This window comes from Thamnophis elegans, chromosome 1, assembly GCF_009769535.1.
Source record: "Thamnophis elegans isolate rThaEle1 chromosome 1, rThaEle1.pri, whole genome shotgun sequence".
NCBI lineage: Eukaryota > Metazoa > Chordata > Lepidosauria > Squamata > Colubridae > Thamnophis > Thamnophis elegans.
In genome coordinates, this window is record NC_045541.1 from 175,646,640 (window position 1) to 175,661,623 (window position 14,984).

At 45.8% G+C, this 14,984-nt stretch overlaps 1 protein-coding gene and 1 long non-coding RNA gene across 2 annotated transcripts in view; both read left to right on the forward strand.

The window, feature by feature from the left end:
• The window catches only part of LOC116512596, a 60,710-nt gene extending 54,555 nt beyond the window's left edge, over positions 1-6,155 (forward strand). Inside the window, exon 4 of the long non-coding RNA XR_004255905.1 lies at positions 6,037-6,155. This is a non-coding gene — a long non-coding RNA (uncharacterized LOC116512596). The remainder of the gene's footprint in view (positions 1-6,036) is intronic.
• An 8,487-nt stretch (positions 6,156-14,642) lies between these two features.
• The window catches only part of SBNO2 (strawberry notch homolog 2), a 36,488-nt gene continuing 36,146 nt past the window's right edge, over positions 14,643-14,984 (forward strand). Inside the window, exon 1 of the mRNA XM_032214412.1 lies at positions 14,643-14,647. Within this exon, the coding sequence (XP_032070303.1) occupies positions 14,643-14,647 (5 nt within the window). The remainder of the gene's footprint in view (positions 14,648-14,984) is intronic.

Sequence of the window (14,984 nt, forward strand, 5' to 3'; positions counted from 1 at the left end):
TACTGTAAATCCTACTTTCTCAACCCTCTTGGGGGATGATAAGAGAGGCTCCTCTCCTACTTACTCCTACTACTTTCTATTGAGTAGCAGATGGTGGATGAAGGTTATTGATTTGGATTCAACTCTCCCTCTTCTCACCCAGCCTTGCTCAACACCAGCACCTGGGTTTAACGTAACCTCGGTTTCCTTCGGCACAGGTCGAGGATTCTAAACTCTGCACTTACAGGCAGTCCTCGACTTAACGGCCACAATTGAGCCCCAGGTTTTTGTGGTCAAATGAGACACGTGTTAAAAGTTCTGTTGCTAAGTGAGTCATTTGTTCATAGCAATAACCCTTAGACTTGTGATGGCGAGCCGATGGCACGGATGCCGGAAGTGGCACGCGGAGCCATCTCTCCGGGCATGTGAGCCATTGCCAATTCCTCTTCCGGCATGCCGGCCAGCTGGTGTTCATGTGTGTGGGAACATCACAAACCAGAAGGGCAGCCGGCCGGCTTAGGGCAGTTCATTTAGTGACCATTCGAAGTTACAATGGCCCAGAAAAATAGAGACAGGAGCCCTTTTCACCCTTAGGACGGTTGCAGAATCTCTCTGGTCACGTGATTTTTGCATTCGGATGCTTGACAACATTTATGACAGCCGTCATATCCCAGCGTTATGTGATTCTCCTTTTGTGACCTCCTGACAAGCAAAGTCAATGGGGAAGCCAGACTCACTTAACAGCGGGATTACTAATTGAACCACTGTAGGGATTCACTTAACAAAGGTGGCAAGGAGAGTTGTGAAATGGGGCAAAACTCACTTAACAAATGTCTCACTTTGCAACATGCATTTTGGGCTCAATTGTGGGCGTAGGTCGAGGACTAACTGTATTGCGGGCCCAATTGACAAAAGAAAGCTCAGGACTGTATGGGTTGAAAACATGAGGAAGAGACCTTCATCTTGCAATGGATAGATGATGTTCAACCTATGGCACATGTGCCCTTGCCACCTGGTCCTCCGGTTTCTGGCATGCATGCTCATTGGAAAACCAGCTGGCCGGTGCACATACGGGCTCGGAAACTGGAAGAGCAGCCGCCCCAGTGGTGGGTTTCAATTTATTTTACTACCAATGCAATGCAATGCAATACAATACAATACAATACAATAGCAGAATTGGAAGGGACCTTGGAGGTCTTCCAGTCCAACCCCCTGCCTAGGCAGGAAACCCTATACCGTTTCAGACAGATGGCTATCCAACATCTTTTTAAAGACTTCCAGTGTTGGGGCATTTACAACTTCTGGAGGCAACTTCTGTTCCACTGATTAATCGTCCTCACTGTCAGGAAATTCCTCCTCAGTTCTAAGTTGCTTCTCTCCTTGATTAGTTTCCACCCATTGCTTCTTGTTCTACCCTCAGGTGCCTTGGAGAATAGCTTGGCTCCCTCTTCTTTGTGGCAGTCCCTGAGATATTGGAAGACTGCTATCATGTCTCCCCTGGTCCTTCTTTTCGTTAAACTAGACATACCCAGTTCCTGCAACCGTTCTTCATATGTTTTAGTCTCCAGTCCCCTAATCCTCTTTGTTGCTCTTCTCTGTACTCTTTCTAGAGTCTCCATATCTTTTCTACATCGTGGTGACCAAAACTGAATGCCGTATTCCAAGTGTGGCCTTACCAAGGGCTTATAAAGTGGTATTAACCCTTCACGTGATCTTGATTCTGTTTATGCAGCCTAGAACTGTGTTGGCTTTTTTGGCAGCTGCTGCACACGGCTGGCTCCTATTTAAATGGTTGTCCACTAGGACTCCAAGATCCCTCTCACAGTTACTACTATTGAGCCAGGTACCACCTATCCTGTACCTGTGCATTTCGTTTTCGTTTATCATTTCATTTACCAGTTCGCTCGTGTGTGCGTACGTGCACGCTCGCATGATGTTTCTGTGCATGCACAGAAGCGTCCAGGCAGGTGGGTGGAGCCTCCTGCCACCGCCACTACGGGTTCGCCCAATCTGGGGTGAACCGGCAGAAACCCACCTCTGAGCTTCCCGGCATGCATGTGCGCACCGGGAAGATGATCTCTTGGTTTCTGGCGCTTACAAGCACACCGGCCAGCTGGTCTTTGTGCCGGAACCTGGAAGAGCTACGGGCGACGGCTCGAGTACCCGGAAAGATAGCTCTGAATGCCACTTCTGGCATACATGCCATAGGTTCACCATCACGGGCCTATCCACTGCAGGATGAAGGCCTCTTCCTCATGTTTTCAACCCATACGGTCCGAAGCTTTCTTTTGCCACAGTTGAGCCCAGAATGTTGCTAAGTGAGACATTCGTTGATTGAGTTTTGCCCCACTTTACGACTCTTCTTACCAGTTTTGTTAAGTGAATCCCTGCAGTGGTTAAATTAGTAACACCGCTAATTGTTAAGGGAATCTGGCTTCCCCATTGACTTTGCTTGTTGGAAGGTCGCCAAAGGGGAATCACGTGACCCCGGGATACTGCGACCGTCATTAATGCGAACCAGTTGTCAAGCATCCGAATGCAAAAATCACGTGACCACAGGGACTCTGCACAGTCCTACGTGGGAAAAGGGCTCCTAAGTCACTTTTTTCCGGGCTGTTGTAACTTCGAACGGTCACTAAAGTCGAGGAAAACCTGTGTTTGCTGATGTCCAGAAGGTTAAAAACATTTAAGAATTAAAACATGCAAACCCATAGAGAGCTAGATCAACCAGGTTCTTCCTACACACCTGGCTGCGTTCGGAACCCCGCCTGACTCACGAGTGTTGTGGCCCAACAACCACCCACAGAGCTGGTAGCAGACTCAGACAGTGAGGAGGTTGGGGAGGAAGATGGGCCAGTCCTGGAGTCTGGGGAAGGCTCTGATGAGGGCTCTGTGTCAGAGGCAGAGAGGAGGCCAGAGCCATCTGACAGTTATCAGCTGCCTTCAGAGTTGGAGACCAGTGAGGCAGAAGAACAGCTGGAGCCTGTTCCCAGGGTGCACATGCTCAGAGTTGCCAGGCGAAGGGAAGAGCTAAAGAACAGAGGTCGACTTGGGAGTGAGGCCACAGTTGGATGGTGAATGGCCCCTCCCAGAGGAAATAAAAGAGGAGCGAAAGGGGAGTGGAGTTTGCAGGAGACAATTAGTTCGCTTACCGAGATTCCTTGCCAAGTTGTGCAGATCTCGGCCTGGCAGCTCTCCAAACCAGATAAGCTTTGTGACTGTAAATCCTCCCTTGAAAGACTTGGTCTGATGTGATTGATTGAGCAGAATTCAGAGCAAATTAATAAAAGGGTTTTTTGTCGGGACAAGGAGTTGGCTTCATGCTCTCGGGAAGCCTCGGTCAGAACAGAGAGAGGACTAAACACGGTTTCATAAATCAGCCAGCCCTGCTTTAGGATCCCTTCCTCCTGCGATTGGGACCTGAACACAGCAGCAGTTTCTCCAGCAGACCAGCCCTCGGGGGGATGCACCAGTCTTCCTGCAGGGGTCCCCACATGCTGCCAGCCGCTCTGCAGGACGTAAGCCTTTGGCGCCCTGCCTGGCCCTTGTGGCTCAGCCCCGTCACATAGCAGTGTGCCGCCGTCCTTTTACTGGAAAGATGAGGCATCTGAAACGGAGACGCTCCCACCAGCCAGGCTGGGGAGAGTAAAAGCAAAACTTAAGGTGGTGCCATGGTGTCAGGCCTTCCTGGGCAAAGATTTCACCAGGCACACTCGCTCTTTTGACCGAGAGGTTTTTAAAGGGTGGAAATCTGGCGTCAGTGTCCTCCTCCTTATCGTGGCTCCAGCCCCCGCTCTCCAGGATGTGAAGCGGCCACTGTTGATCCTGCTTTGCGTAAGCCGAGGGGGCGGCTTTGTGTGCCTGTGTGTCTCTCTCCCTCCCTCCCTCTCTCTCTCTTGTTGAAGGAGGACTCATCAGGTGGCTGGTCCTCACCGTTGGCTGGAGGTGGAATTCATGAGTGTGTGCTTAAGGGACGGATGTGTGGGCAGGGAGATTTAAAATAGTTTAAAAAAATAATGATTCTCAACACAGTCTTGTGGATCTAAGCCACTTCTCTTACACCCTAACCAGATTTAATATTAAATCTTGAAGACTTGATCCCTCCCCCCCCCACCCTCAATGGCCCTGTCCTGCATTTATCTGGCTCTCAAATTAAGCACCCCAGGGTTTAAAGAGAGATAACTTATCCAAGATAGCCAGTTCCTCCCTTTGTCCTCAACTTAGAATAGAATAGAATTCTTCATTGGCCAAGTGTGATTGTCTTTGATGCATAAGCTCTCAGTGTACATAAGGAGAATAAAATATACATTCATCAAGAATAAAAGATACACTTAGTGATAGTCAAGGCTACTAAAAAGCTATCAAATCGTACTAGGAAAAAAATAAAAACAATATAAATTGAAAGATACAAGTTGGTTTAGTGATCATTCAAAATTGCACCTTCTGAGAAACGAAATCAATGGGGGGGGGAGCCAGATTCACTTAACAACTGGGTTTCTTAAGTTATCAACTGCAGGGATTCACTGAACAACGGAGGCAAGAAAGGACGTAGAATGGGGCAAAGCTCAACAAATGTCTCACTTAGCAACAGAAAATTGTGGCTCAATTGTGGCCAGAAGTTGAATTTTGCTCTGTTTTTTAACCTCCTTGCCACAGTTGTTAAGTGAATGACTGCAGTTGTTAAATCTGCTTTTTCCCATTGACTTTGTTTGCCAGAAGGTCTCAAAATGACCCCACGACACTATAACGGTCATAAATGTGAGTCAGTTGCCAAGCATCTGAATTTTGATCATGTGCCTATGGGGATATTGCAACAGTCGTAAGTGTGAAAAATGGTCATAAGTTACTTTTTTCAGTGCCATTAACAATCACTAAATGAACAATGTTGTAAGTCAAGTACTATCTGAAATGCCAGTGTGCAGGCTCCTGATTCTGATCCTGTGACTATTGGGGGGGATGCAGCAATATTAATAAGTTCAAGGACTGGTCATAAATCATTTTTTTCAGTGCTCTAATTTTCAATGAATGTTTGTAAGTCAAGGACTACATTTCGGCGAATGTAAATCCGGATTCTGATAATTAACTGAAAACCCTCCAGATCAGCTGGGATAGTGAGATCTCTCTTTTTCCTTCCTGTTCTGTAATCGTTCAGATGCTTTCCCTTTCAAGGATGAGGACTAGCCTCTTGATGAGTACATTATTGCAAGCAACTAAAGCAATAGTACCTAGTAATTTCAAACTTCTGGAAAGCTGCTGACTGGGGGGTAGTATGTAAGGGTAGAATCAGGTCATCTAAAACTTTTAGGGACATTTGCATGACTGGTAGCCATGTGCCAAAATATTTAAATCCTGTATCTTTCCAAGCATTTATTGTCTATATACTAGTGAAATATAGTCATCCTTTTTTTTTTTTACATTCAGGTAGTCCTCGATTTACAGAAGTTCATTTAGCGACCATTCAAAGTTGCAACGGCACTGAAAAAAGTGACGTATGACCATTTTTCACACTTAACGACTGTTGCAACGTCCCCATGGCCATGTGATAAAAATTCAGACCCTTGGCAAGTAGCTCATATCTATGATGGTTGCACTGTCCCAGGGTTACGTCATCCTGTTTTGTGACCAAAGTCCACGGGGAATCGAGATTCACTTAACAGCCGTGTTGCTCACTTACCCACTGCTGTGATTCGCTTAACAACGGTGGCCAGAAAGGTTGAAAAACGGGGCAAATACCACTTAACAGATGTCTCCCTTAGCAAGAGAAATTGTGGCCTCACTGGTGGTTGTAAGTCAAGGACCCCCTGAATAATACACATATAGAAGGGCGTAGTTCTTATATACATAAATTTGGCTGTGGTAATGTCTTTGTTTTTCATTTTTGATTGTGGCTTTCTATTCCTTGTTTATCACCTCTTCCCTCCCCATCTTTTCCCCCTCTATTTTTTGCTTAGTTTTGTTTAAATAAAAGCCCCACTCCACCCCTGCCTCTGCGGTCACAGGGGAAAGCGCTTTCAAAATGACGTCTCGGATCCGATAATACTTTTCGTTCCTTTGCAGGCAATATTTTAATAATCCTCCGGATTTCTACACAAATTCCACCAACGGGCAGCTGTTCTCAGATCCCAACTTCACACCTCAAGGCCTTGCTGATTTCTTACCCAGAAATGGCGACTTCCCTCAGGTAAGGCCAAACTATTTTTTTTTTCTTTCGCGAAGGCAAAGCTTGGCAGGTGGTCCTCAACTTACAGCTATTCGCTTAGTGGTCGTTTGAAGTTAAAACATCGCTGAAAAACCGATGGGATGATGGGATTTTTACGTTAGTGGCCGTTGCAGCATCCCCACAGTCAACCTGATCGGAATTCAGTCCGCATGGCAACCGGTTCGTATTTATGGTGGCTGTAGCGTCCTAAGTGGGCGGGGCAAGAAACAATGGATGGAAACTAATCAAGGAGAGAAGCAACCTAGGAGAAATTTCCTGACAGGACAATGAATCGGTGGAACAACTTGCCTCCAGAAGTTGTGGGTGCTGGAGGTTTTTAAGGAGAGATTGGATAACCGCTTGTCTGAAGTGGTATAGGGCAGTGATGGCTAACTTTTTGGCCATTGCTTACCAAAAGGGTGTGGAGCATGGGGGGGTGTCATGCGCATGCGTGTAATCCACCTGTGCATGCACGTGCAACACCCCTCCCCCCCCGCATGTGTGCGCAATCCCCTGTCCTCCCCCCCTCTTTTGCGAAGGCATGATGGACCCATTTTCCGCCCTCCCCAGGCTCCAGAGGCTTTCTAGGATCCTGAGGAGAGTGAAAACTGTCTTTCCCGCCGCCCCCTCTTATACTCTGAAATATACGGTAATTCCCCCCCAGGTAACTCTGACAAAACCTGTCGTAAGTCAAGGACTACCTGTACAGAAAAATAGCTTTTTTACTTGAGTCTGAGGTTTATCACTGGGACTCTGGTGATCTCATCTGTCTTTTGCTTTGACACTTATGAATGAACTGGCAGATTTGAGGGCGTGTAACCAATTACCTGGAAGCAATTAAAGTTCGCTTAATTGTAAGCTGCAGATCAGGGCACCCGTCCAAGGAAAACAAGGCCCTTAACCATCAAGGCTTGCCTTTTGAAGGATTTATCGCTATTTTCAAGAGAGCTGATAATCCTTGTAGGGCAAGGAAGGATAGCCCCTTTTTCCTTGCTCCCAGGCACTTGAAGCACACCTTTCAACAATCCCAGACATCGACAGGTCCTTGATTAGTGACTGTCTCATTTAGCAACCATTCGCAATTACGATGAAAAAGTAAACTTTCCAACCAAACCTCATGTTGACAATCTGTGCGGGTTGGAAAGGAAAGGGGAAGCAAAACCTTAAGCACGGTCACAGTTTCATTTAGAGACTGCTTTGCTTAGTGACCAAGTTGCTCGTCCCAATTATAGTCGCTAACCTAGAACTATCTGTATGTTAATTCTAGGAATAACATAAATCAGGGGTGTCAAACTCGATTGACACTCCCATTCCTTTTCCCAGCTTCTGCCAACTTAGCAGTTCGAAAGCATGTAAAAAATGCAAGTAGAAAAATAGGAACCACCTTTGGTGGGAAGGTAACAGCGTTCCGTGTGCTTTCGGCGTTTAGTCATGCCGACCACATGACCACAGAGATGTTTTTGGACAGCGCTGGCTCTTCAGCTTTGAAACGGAGATGAGCACTGCCCTCTAGAACCGGGAACGACTAGCACATATGTGTGAGGGGAACCTTTACCTTGGCCTATACACAATAGGAACAAAATAATAAAAAAATCAAGGTTGATTTCTTTGTTTTCCTGTACGATCCACCACCAGGCACTGTGCCTCTGAAGGAATTCCTGTTTGCCTTAAACTGCACTTCCTTCCATCTAGAATCCATAGGTTGGACGATTCAAAATTGGACGTTTTCTTTTTCTGGTCTTTGAGCTTCAGCTGCTGTCTGGTTAGAGCCAGGTTCTCTTAAATGGTTGGAGTCTGTTTCTCAAGTGTTTTGATCAAACAGGAACCGGACACTTCAAAAATGACCTGTGCAATTTGGCTGATGGAATCATGGAGAAACAAGCTATGGCTTCCCGTAACACTGAAGTCGGTAGACATCCAGGTGGGGGTGGGGGAAGTGTATTTGCACTGCCTTGCTTAGATCCTGCTTGTAAATTTCTTAACCTTTCAGAAATGTCGACCTCCCGATGGGTTGGACCAATGTTTTTCAAGTGTGGCCACTTTAAAATGCCTGGACTTCAACTCCCAGACTTCCTCAGCAAGCCATTCCCGTTGAAGAGTTCTGGGAGTTTGGGAGTTGAAGGCTACACATTTTAAAAGGGACCAAAACAGCAGAGAAACAGGAGTAATAAGAATGGAATGGAATGGAATAGAATGGAATAGAATAGAATAGAATAGAATAGAATAGAACAGAACAGTTGTTGGAAGGGACCTTGGAGATCTTCTAGTCCAACCCTCTGCTCAGGCAGGAGACCCTATATCTGTGATGGTAAACCTATGGCACGCATAGGGAATAAATGGGGAACTCATCAAATTTGCAGATGACACCAAGCTGGCAGGAATAGCCAACACTCCAGAAGATAGGCTAAAGATACAGAAGGATCTTGACAAACTTGAACATTGGGCACTAGCTAATAAAATGAAATTCAGTGGTGAAAAGAGTAAGGTTCCACATTTAGGCAAGAAAAACAAAATGCACAGGTACAGTATAGGTGGTACCTTGCTCAACAGTAGTAACTGTGAGAGGGATCTTGGAGTCCTAGTGGACAATCATTTAAATAGGAGCCAGCCGTGTGCAGCAGCTGCCAAAAAAGCCAACACAGTTCTAGGCTGCATTAACAGAGGGATAGAATCAAGTTCACGTGAAGTGTTAATACCACTTTATAAGGCCTTGGTAAGGCCACACTTGGAATACGGCATTCAGTTTTGGTTGCAATGATGTAAAAAAGATGTTGAGACACTAGAAAGAGTGCAGAGAAGAGCAACAAAGATGATTAGGGGACTGGAGGCTAAAACATAGGAAGAACGGCTGCAGGAACTGAGTATGTCTAACGTTTAATGAAAAGAAGGAGTAGGGGAGACATGATAGCAGTCTTCCAATATCTCAGGGAAGAGGGAGTCAAACTATTCTCCAAAACACCTGAAGGCAGGACAAGAAGCAATGAGTGGAAACTAATCAAGGAGAGAAGCAACCTAGAACTGAGGAGGAGGTTCCTGACAGTGAGAACAATTAATCAGTGGAACAGCTTGCCTCCAAGAGTTCTGAATGCCCCAACACTGGAAGTCTTTAAAGAAGATGTTGGATAGCCATTTGTCTGAAACGGTATAAGGTTTCCTGCCTAGGCAGGGGGTTGGACTAGAAGACCTCCAAGGTCCCTTCCAACTCTATTGCTATTGTATTTATTGCATGGCAGCGGTGCCATGCAGAGCCCTCTCTGTGGGCACTTGTGCTGTCGCCATCTGCTCTTCTGGTTTCCAGCGCATGCATGCGCGTGTTGGCCACCTGGTCTTCGGGTTTCCAGCGCTCCAGCATGTGCAAAGACTAGGTGGCTGGTGTGCATGTGTGCGCTGGAAATCCAAAGAGCAGGTGGCTGACGCATGCATACACACCAGCCAACTGGCCTTTGAGTTTCCGGCCAGCAGCTGGCTGGGGAATTCTGGGAGTGGAAGTCTGCCAGGCTTCAAGCTGCCAAGGTTGGAGACCCCAGATCTATGGAGGTTCTCAGTCATCCAGGTCATGGTTGTTCCACGGGTGCTTTTTCCAAGAGTTGAAGAAGACCTTCTGAAGCAGAGCCGAAGAAGCTTCTCGGATGAGAAGCGAAACCTTTTCAAAGAAAAACCAAGAAAGTCCCAAGTTGCCTCTTGAAAAAGCACCTTGGGGTCTCGCCAAGCGAACCACTGCGGTTGTGAAATTAGTAACATGGTTGTTAAGTGAATCTGGCTTCCCCATTCACTTTGCTTGTCAGAAGGTCGCAAAGGGGAATCACGTGACCCTGGGACACGGCAACCGTCATAACTGTGAGTCAGTTGGCAAGCGCCTGGATTTTGATGACATGACCACTAGGATGCTGCAAGGGTCATAATTGTCAGAAATGGCCATACTAAGTCACTTTGTTGGTGATGTTGTAACTTTGAACCGTCACTAAATGAATTGTTATAAATTGAGGACTATCTGTTGTAGCTTAGAAACACCTGTGAGGATCCTTACTCCCACTGACTTACTCAGATTCTACTCTGGCTTGAATCTGAGCTGGCAGCTGCCTTCGCTGCAAAATTGCTTTCTGAATCATAAGTTATTTTGCAAACAAAGCATAAGAATATAAAGATAACTCTTGCTGGCCGAAAACCCCATGCTGCTCCTAGTGGTAGTCATGGCTGTGGTTGATTATGGGAAGAGGTGTGAGCATTGGTGGCGGAGGGCTTCTCAGAATATGCCCCATGGACTTCTTGCCCCTGAATGATTCAAGTCAGATTTCGCAGCAGGGGCTTTCAAGAAAAGATCTTCCTTCCCACCCTTCCTGCCAGTGATTAGATTCTCTCCTGAACTTTACATTGAGAATTAATTCAATTAAATTAGGAATTGCTATTTTTATGTATGCCCAAAGATGACCTGCCCTCTCTGGACTGAGCAGGAGGGCCTTCGCCATGTTTTCAGTACCACATTCCTTCCTTCCTTCCTTCCTTCCTTCCTTCCTTCCTTCTTTTATTTATTTATTTCTTTTCTTTCCTTCCTGTCTTCCTTTCTTCCTGTCTTCTGATCTTCCTGTCTTTCTTTCCTTCCTTCCTCCCTTCTTTCTCTTCCTTTTCCTTCCCTTCCTTCCTGTTCTTTCTTTCTTCCTGTCTTCTGATCTTCCTGTCTTTCTTTCCTTCCTTTCTTCTTTTATTTATTTCTTTTCTTTCTTTCTTTCCTTCCTATCTTCCTTCCTTCCTGTCTTTCTTTCTTCCTGTCTTCTGATCTTCCTGTCTTTCTTTCCTTCCTTCCTTCCTTCCTGCCTTCCTTCCTTCCTTCCTCCCTTCTTTCTCTTCCTTTTCCTTCCCTTCCTTCCTGTTCTTTCTTTCTTCCTGCCTTTCTTTCTTTCTTTCTTTCTTTCTCTCTTTCTTCCTTCCTGTCTTTCTTTCTTCCTGTCTTCAGGTCTTTCTGTCTTTCTTTCCTTCCTTCCTTCTTTCCTTTCTCGCTCTCTCTTTCTTTCTCGCTCTCTCTTTCTTTCTCTCTCTTTCTTCCTTCCCGTCTTCCTTCCTTCCTGTCTTCCTTCCTTCCTTCCTCCCTCCCTCCCTCCCTCCCTCCCTCCCTCCCTCCCTCTCTTCCTTCTCCTAACTACCAAATTTCAACCTTGTATAGGTTGTAAATGCTGACCCCAAAACACATTTTCTCAAGATGGGTTTAAGCAGGATGCTAGCTATTAATCCATAATTCCAGGTAGTCCTCGACTTATGACCAAAATTGACCCCCAATTTTTTTTCACTAAGTGAGACATTTGTTAAGTGAGCTCTGGCCCATTTTACAACCTTTCTTGCCACAGTCACTAAGTGGACCCCTGCAGTTTTTACGTTAGTAACACGATTGTTAAGTGAATCTGGCTTCCCCATTGATTTTGCTGGTCAGAAAGTTGCAAAAGGAGACCATAGGTCCCCGGGAGACCGCAACCGTCATAAATATGAAGCAGTGGCCGTGTGTCTGAATTTTGCTCGTGAGGCTATGGGGATGCTGCAATGATCATAAATGTGGAAAAGGGCCATAAGTGTCTTTTTTTCAGTGCCGTTGTAACTTGGAACCGTTACTAAATGAACTGTTGTAAATTGTAGATTACCTGCAGTGCTATTGTCAAATTGTACTTATGATGAGGAAGTGGAGGTAGTCCTTGACTTGCAACAGTTCATTTTGTGACCGTTCAAACTTAGAATGGCAAGGAAATAAGTGACTTACGGCCATTTTCACACTTACGACCTTTGCAGCACCCCCATGATCATGTGATCAAATTTCAGGCGCAATTGTTCCATATTTATGACGGTTGCAGTGTCCTGGAGTCACGTGATCCCCTTTTGCGACCTCCTGACAAGCAAAGTCAATAAGGATGCCAGATTGGCTTAACACAGTGTTTCTCAACCTTGGCAACTTGAAGATGTCCGGACTTCAACTCCCAGAATTCCCCAGCCAGCGAATGCTGGCTGGGGAATTCTGGGAGTTGAAGTCCAGACATCTTCAAGTTGCCAAGGTTGAGAAACACTGGCTTAACAGCCGGGCTACTCATCTATCAACTGCAGGGATTCACTTAACAACTGTGACGAAGTCAACTCCACGCCAAAACTTGCCGGTACTGGCAAGCCGAGCATGAATCGGCCTCCAAACCTATAGAAGTTTGGGCCTTCATTCTGTCCACCGCAATGGAGACGGTTCTGGGTTACCTCTAATTCCCCTCGCGCTTTAATTCAGATGTGGAAGTGATGTGCTGAGTTATGGGGAATTCTGGGAGTTGAAGTCCACGCATCTTAAAAGTTGCTAAGGTTAAGAAACGCCGGATTAGACATTAGGAGGAACTTGACGGGAAGAGCTCTTCCTTAGTGGAACATGTTACTGGTTGGAGTGGTTTCTTCCCCTTTGCTGGAGCTTTTATTTTTCGCAGTTTAACATTTAATTGAGATGTAAAATACAAAAACAAATAGAAAAACAGTGGGGAGGTAAAGAAAGAAGAGAGGTGAGGAAGGATAAGAAAAAAAGAAAGAAAAAGGAGCATTTACTCTCTCTGTTGCGGTAAAATGAGGCATTAAATGACAACTTTTTTCTCTTTTTCTCTTTTTCTTTCCCCCCCCCCTCTTTTAAATATACTTTTTATTTTCCATTTTCATAACATATAATCACATGTATACTATTACATAGCCAATATCCTATTGTATTAAGTAGTAATTACATCAGTTCCTCTTGTCATTAACGCCCAGAAAGATAAAAACCCATTATTAGCTATTCTGCTCTCCATACACCTCTTTCTTCTACCTCTCTCCTACCTCCTTTCTTCCCTCCATCATCCTTTTCTACTCTACTTCCCCTTCCTTTCTCCTTCTCCTCTCTCTTCATTCCACTCCTCCTTATCCTCCTAATTTCCCCCCCTTTCCCTCTCTCCTATCCCTCTCTTCCTATCTTTCTTCTCTCCTCTGTTTCCCACTCTTCCTCTCCTTCACTTGGTGTATTTCAGCTTCTGAGCAAACTCCATTCTATGTTGATGGAACTTTTTTCTCTTTTTCGTAATAATTATGAACCAGCCATTTCTGTAAAGTTCTATCAATCTACTCAGTAAAAGCCAAAATCAAAGTTTCACTCTTTCCCATTTCAAGCACAAAGTTCAAAAGCGGCTCTTTATTGCTGGAGCTTTTCAAAGAGGCGCTGGATGGGAATCGGTTTGAGGTTGGTGTAGGGCAGTATTTCTCAATCTTGGCAACTTGGAAGGTGGGTGAACTTTGATTCCCAGAATTCTCCTGCCAGCGTTCACCCACCTTCAAGCTGCTACAGTTGAGAAAGCTTGCTATAGGGCAGGGCTAAACGTTTTGTCGTTGCCTGCCGAAAGAGTGTGCACGTGCACACAATAGCCTGTGCGCATGCCCGTACCCATAATGCACAACCTCCTTGTGTGTACGACCCCCTCGTGCTTCCCCTTGTGCATGCGCATGCTCCCCCTCCACTCCCCCCATGCATGCGCGCAACACCTCCCCACGCCCAGTTGTTATTGTTGCGTGCCGAGAGCCCGTGCTTGTGCCCTCACCCATAATGCACAACCCCCCTGTGTGCCCCCCTTGCACGCACGATCCCCTTGCGTTCCCTCCCCCCATGCATACGCACTCTTCCCCGCCCGGTCCCCTCCCGCGCATGCGCATGACATCCCCTCCCCAGTTTTGGTTCCTAGAGGCCTCCCTGCCGCCGGGAGGGCGCTCAAATGTGCAGTGGAGCTGAGCTAGGGGGCGACGGCTCGTGTGCCCGCAGAGAGGGTTTCTCCGTGTCACCTGTGGCACGCGTGGCATAGGTTCCCCATCACGGCTATAGGGAGTTGAACTTGATGACTTCTTAGGTTGCTCCTGTGATTCTATGAAATCTGGAGGAAACCATGTTGAGGTAGCATCCTGTTTATAATTGGGAATAAATCCAAAATTGAACGATAGAGTGTCTGTATTTTGCACCCTCCCCAAATAGAGCAGTTTATACCTAATCCAATAGTTTGTCCGAGCAGGAATTTTTCTAGCCCGGTTTGAAAGTATTGCAGAGATACGGATGGTTTTGCATCCAAAGTGCTTTTGGGCAGGCAAGGAATCCAAACAGTCCCTTTTGTAAAGATCCTCACATTTTTTGTAAAAGTTTTATTTAAAAAAAAATGTACTCTTTGATTCTAGCCGATGGCTTTTCGACTTTAAACACACTGCAGAGTTAATCCTGCTTTTAGAAGATCCCTTTTTAGGAGGGAAGTTAATCCCATGCCAAGGTTGTGCAACACCCCGCTATAAAAGCCCCCAAAGCAATATAGGACCCCAGGCGAAATAGGTTATTTAAATTCCTTTCCTGTATTGTTAAATGAAATTCCAAGGAAAATATGCGGGTAGTCCTTGACTGACAACAGTTCAAAGTTACAAGGGCAGTGAAAAAAGACCCCTTTTCACACTCGCGATGACGTAGCCTCCTCTTGGTCGCAGGATACAAATTTGAACACTTGGCAACCGACTCGTAGTTATGACGGTTGCAGTATCCCAGGACCATGTGACTTTCTGACAAGCAAAGTCAATGGGGAAGCCAGATTCACTTAACAACCTTGTGACTAACTTAACATCTGCAATGATTCCCTTAACACCGGTGGCAAGAAAGGTCGCAAAATGGGGCAAAACTCACTTAACAATTATTGCACTTACCAACAGAAATGTTGGGCTCTATTGTTGGTTGTAAGTCGAGGACTACCTGCAGTCAATATGGTAACATACTCAATTTTCTTTTATTTGTCTGATTAAAAATCAG